Below are 5,653 nucleotides of genomic sequence, written 5' to 3'. Positions count from 1 at the left end.
AAGTCGCACATGCGCAGTCAGGTCAGTTTTTCACCATCAGATAAAAATGAACAGATCAAGCGTTTACATGCGCACCGATCGGGTTTCGGATCGGCGTAAACCACCCGTTTCGTTCTGATCACAAATTATAACGGATCGCGCCGAATACACAAAAAATAACCCGAACGGAGTGTTTACATGACACACTTCTATTCCGACCGGCCATTTGATCCGGTTACTTATGTCCATGTAAACATACCTAATGAAATGAAGATAACGAGTTACAACAAATAATATTTTCTCTCTGGGATTAATGAAGTATTTTTGAATTGAATTGAATTTGAATTGAACATATAAACCAAAAAGAACTCAAGGGAGTAATGCTAAGCCTTGATGCTGAGAAGGCATTTGATCGAGTTAATTGGGAGTTTTTATATCAACTATTAAACAAATTTGGATTCCATCCAGTGTTAAATCAATTAAAACATTATGTAATAAACCAAAAGCTAAAATAAAAATAAATGGTGTTGTATCAAACTCGTTTATTCTAGAAAGGGGGACTAGACAGGGCTGCCCACTGAGCCCTCTGTTATTTGCACTGTTTATTGAATCATTAAGCCAAGGGATCACCCAGAACAACAACAATACTGTTGGAATAAAAATATTAGACCAAGAATTAAAGACTTCTTTATTTGCAGATGATGTACTGATAACTTTATCAAACCCTGAAAATTCCATTTTGGAACTGCTATCATTTTTAGATTCCTTTAGAGCTGTCTCGGGCTATAAATTAAATATCCAAAAGACTCGAATACTAAGTTTCAATTACAAACCCAGCCAGAATATAATCTCCAAAGCTCAGCTAAATTGGAAAATTAAGCACATTAAATATTTGGGAGTGAATATCCCAAAAGAACTATCAGAACTACGCAGCTTAAATTTTGATTTATTAAGCCAGGAATTAAAGGAAGACGTACAGAAATGGAATCTGATTCCAATGTTAAATTTTGAATCTTGGATTGAAACAATAAAAATGAACATCCTGCCAAGGATTCTATATTTATTCCAGACTGTTCCAATTGAGATTAATGACGAACAAGTTAGTGAATGGGATAAACTGATATCACGATACATCTGGCAAGGGAAAAAAAAAAACGAGGCTAAAATTTCAAATTCTTCAATTGGCAAAAGACGAGGGTGGACTAGCACTTCCCTGTCTAAAAGATTACTACATGGCAGCCCAGTTAAGGATTCTATTTTGTTGGTGTGCCCCAGAGTACAAAGCGAGGTGGAAGGAAATTGAGGAAAACATATCTGGGACAGTACCAATCCAAGCTAGATTAGGAGACAAAACACTAATCAAAGGACTGATGGAAACAGGAAATAAATGGATCAACTTATCTTTAAAAATATGGTGGACTGTTTTAACTAAAAATAATATGACAGAAGAAGCAAAGATCTTGAAATGGTGCTATTATGACCCAAATTTTACCCCAAATAAAATTATAGGAGATGGGTTAACTTGGGTCTCTCCTCATATTGTACTTTTTACAATCAGGCAACATTAAAGAGCTTCCAGATGTTGAAAAGGCTGCACGGTCTCATTAATAGTAACTTTAGATTTCTTCAAGTACGCAATCACTTAAACAGCTTTATATCAAAAAATCAAAAAGCATTCGAAAACAGTCTATTAAAAATACTTATTAGTGCTTGCAAGATAGACTGTAAACAAAAAGTAGTCTCCAGATTCTACAAAAGACTTCAGGAGATTAAAACAATTAATACCACTTGCGTAAAACAGAAATGGGACAGAGAAACTAACACCCACCTTTCAGAAGACACCTGGGAGAAATACTGTGGATTTCAGTGGAATATTTAGATACTCTTGTTAAATTTCTTGTTACTATTAATTTTTAATGCATTTAGGTGTCTAGATATGAAGACGAGCATCAACGAAGCATCAGAAAGGGAATTAACATGACTCTAAACGTAGTGTGGTTGTTGTAATGAGAAGGACGGTCTGAATATTTCAGAAACTAATTAAAAACTACTGAGGTTTTTACACTCAATCATATTTAGGGTTTACAGGGAATGGTTTGAAAGTGAGAAAATATCCAGTAAGCAGCTGTTTGGATAAAAATGTTTTGTTAATGTCACAGGAGACAGCAGCTCAAATAGCCACTTTTTGCAAACAAAGGTCTGCAGAGTGCCATCTCTGAACACATAACACATTGAACCTTGAAGCACATGGGCTACAGCAGCAGAAGACCACACTGGGTGTGATGGAACAGGAGATTGGCTTCATGGATGGGCAGTTGACATGCCATCATGTCAATATGGACCAGAACCTTTGAGGAATGTTTGCAGCACCTTATTAAACGTGTACCACAAACTATTAAAGCAGTTGCATGCCTTAGACAATGATTGTTGTCTGTGGAGGGATTTGGCTCCTTGGATGATGGCTGTAATCTAGAACGATCTTAATGGATAATGTCAGCGCCAAGCACTGCCAGCATGTGTGTCTGCAGCGTCCCAGTGATGCACAGACGGGGATCATCAGGAGTCCATATGCATTTGCCAGAGCAAAATGGAGCGATGTTGCGTAACGCTGACGGTTAATTCAGCATGGCCTGGAAACACAGAGGGCAGGGAAGAAAGGAGGGAGCACACTTTGTCAACATGACAGTTTTCTGATCTGCTGATGAATAAATATTTCTGTACGTTTGGCTGGCGAGGAAGTACAAGTCAAGTGAGGCGCAAATATCTCGTCTGTGTTGAATTATAAAGCTGATACACTTTTGAAGTCTGCCACTGGCTCAATGGCTTTAGGCTCCCCTCCAAGCTTAGATGTTTTTCTCTGGGAACTGTAGTCTTGTGAATCATGCAAAACTCATTTAGAAGCACTTGTGTTAACATTGTCTCTCGTAAGACACTTCAGCTTTATGTTCACAAGCTGCCATTTATTGACCATGCAAGTGGCACAGAAGCTTGTTCAGGTAGCTTGATTGAGTGTGACCATCACAGCATTTCAGTTAAGTTGTACTGAGAAAAATGTCTTCATATTTGATGCATATTTAAACCTACTGTAGTTTTAAACTAGTACTGTTCAAAAACAGCCTTCTGGTTTGTGTTGTTTTTGTGGCTTGTGGCAGCAGTTGGGGCACTGAAAGCTGATTTCTAGTTTAGTTTGTTTTATGTGAAGAATTTGTTTTATTTCATCAACCTTGCAACTTGTTCAGTAGAGAAACAAAATACAATTGACATAAGTTTTATTTTATTTTTATGTTAAACAGGTGTTGAACTGTTTGAACTTATTACCACATTTTTGGAGTGCAATTTCTAATTTTGTTCAATTCCATTTTTTTTTATATAGATTATTGCAGTTGTAAGCATTCGTCCACAACATGTCCCAGGACAAAAGTGGATACCCTATAATGGGTGAGACTAACCCACTCCATAATGACGTCTACGGACCCCCTCAGCCAGGTTTTGGCATGCCACCTCCCAACTACAGCCAAGGTCCAGGTGGACCGTACCCTCAAGCAGGTGGTTATGGACAGCCCGGCTTCTCTCCAGCAGGTGCAGGTTTTGCCCCAGGTCCCTACCCTCAGATGCCCTACCCACAGGGACCCTACCCACAAGGACCCTACCCACAAGGACCCTACCCTCAGGGCCCTTATCAGCAAGGTCCTGGACAACCAGGCTTTCCTGGTGATCCTATGGGTGAGTATTCAACACTAGAGCACAGTCATCAGTGACCAGACAATTTACTTTAATGACGACTTTGTTTTAGTAATAGCATACACCAATCTAACGAAGTGAAGTTGGGTCTTCTGGATGGTTTATTTTTGTTGAAACGTTTCGTCTTTCATCCAAAAGCCTTCATCAGTACGAGGAGCCGCAACAAAGTCAGTCTTATAAATAGCACCTTCTCATAGTGGATCAACCAGTTTGATAATGCTCAGGTGGTTTATGTAGATTATTGGATTATTGAGCATGAATTGGGATATTTCAAACCACTTTGGCCATGATTGCCTCAAACTAGTTCGAGACTTTGAGCAGGCAGTGGGGGGAGGGCGGATTAAAGGAACCATCTGAGCACCATCAAACTGGTTGACCCACTATGAGAATGTGCTATTTATAAGACTGAGTTTGTTTCGGCTCCTCGGACTGATGAAGTGTTTTGGATGAAAGACGAAACAGTGTTTCCCCTAGTTAACTTGTCATGGTGGGGTGCTCATCTCATCCATGATTTTTGTTGATGGGGGACGGACGCATGTCTGAGCACAGCAGTTTTTGAGTGGGGGCGTTCAGCTTGAGGGAAGAGGCAACATGAGTGCTGCCTTTAGCTTTTTAGCTAGAGAGCCTGTATTTCACGCTGCTAGCTTAGTGCTATGTCAGTTCCTGGGTGGGGGGTGAAGTTCGGTTTGGTAGGCGGGGTGCTCCGTTCTGGTGACGGCACCCTGCTTGTGTAGTGGTAGGGGAAACTCTGCAAAACATTTCAACAAATATAAACTGTCCAGAGGACCTGACTTAACTTTGCTGGATTTTTCTACCTTGATTATTTAGCCTGAATCAGGATGCATACATCAATGTTTTATTGAGTGGGCTGCAGCAGCTTGGTAGTCGGTGCTGGGGTCTTCTAACCCTTGAGCTGCATGTTCAAGCTCGGGTTGCATCAAGAAGGGCACACTGTAAAACGATTGCCAAATTTCTCATGCAAGTTTTCTCATTGTTGTGACCCCTGCACAAGGAAGCAGCTGAAAGAAAAACAACTTAAATAGCAGTGTTCTACTTAGATGATAAGGCTGTTTTCACACCTGATAGTCCGGTAGACTCGGTTCAGTTGGGGACTAATATTCATAACATTTTGTTTACATTTGAGCTGGTACGTTTGCGTTCACACTAGGGGTGTAACGGTACACGTGGGTGTATTGAACCTTTTCGGTATGGCATGTTCGGTTCGGTCCACGTGTGTACCGTTTCGGTTATTTTTTCATTAATTAAATTTTATTAACGAGAGATTATGCGCCGCGGAAATAAAGTTTCTCAGGGTGTTTCAGCACGGTGCTATTATCTTGCAGCATTAGCAGCCTTTATTCTCGTTGCCGTCTCCTGTTGTGGAGCATTATGGCTTTCTTGTTAAAAGACAAGTGAACAAATCCAAAGCTGTGTGTCTACGTTGTTTCACGGAGATTGGATCTGCAGCAGCAACACGTCTAACTTGTTAACATTTTTGAAACATCATCCGAACGTGAACGTCTTCTACAGAATAGCAGCTTGGTTGGTGCAAACACCGATAGCAGCAGCATTTAAACAATCTTTATCAGGTAATTCAGATCGGTCCAAAGCAATAACACAAGCTGTAGGAGTTTTTAAAGCTCTGGATCTACGTCAGTATTCTGTTGTTGATGCGCCGGCTTTAAAGTTATTGAGCCCCGCTACGACATCCCATCACATCAACACTTCAGCCAAACAGTTGTAACAGCACTTTATGAAGCTAAAACTGTTATTGTCAACAAGCCCTGGACCAGATTAAAGCCCTGCCCTGATGATGATGATGATGATGATGATGAACGAGAGATTCAACCACCTCATAACAGAAATGATGACCGTTCAAGAAGAGGTATTATTATTATTATTATTATTATTATTATTATTATTATTATTATTA

General features: G+C 40.0%; 1 protein-coding gene across 1 annotated transcript in view; it reads left to right on the top strand.

The window, feature by feature from the left end:
* The first annotated feature begins 3,348 nt into the window (after positions 1 to 3,348).
* The window catches only part of grinaa (glutamate receptor, ionotropic, N-methyl D-aspartate-associated protein 1a (glutamate binding)), a 15,781-nt gene continuing 13,476 nt past the window's right edge, over positions 3,349 to 5,653 (top strand). The window contains exon 1 of the mRNA XM_037693311.1: positions 3,349 to 3,702. Within this exon, the coding sequence (XP_037549239.1) occupies positions 3,384 to 3,702 (319 nt within the window). The 5' untranslated portion in view covers positions 3,349 to 3,383. The remainder of the gene's footprint in view (positions 3,703 to 5,653) is intronic.

Source organism: Nematolebias whitei, chromosome 19 (genome assembly GCF_014905685.2).
Source record: "Nematolebias whitei isolate Nwh7 chromosome 19, NemWhi1, whole genome shotgun sequence".
Taxonomy (NCBI): Eukaryota; Metazoa; Chordata; class Actinopteri; order Cyprinodontiformes; family Rivulidae; genus Nematolebias; species Nematolebias whitei.
Note: the sequence above shows the minus strand (reverse complement) of the source record. Positions and strands in the feature narration are given on the sequence as shown.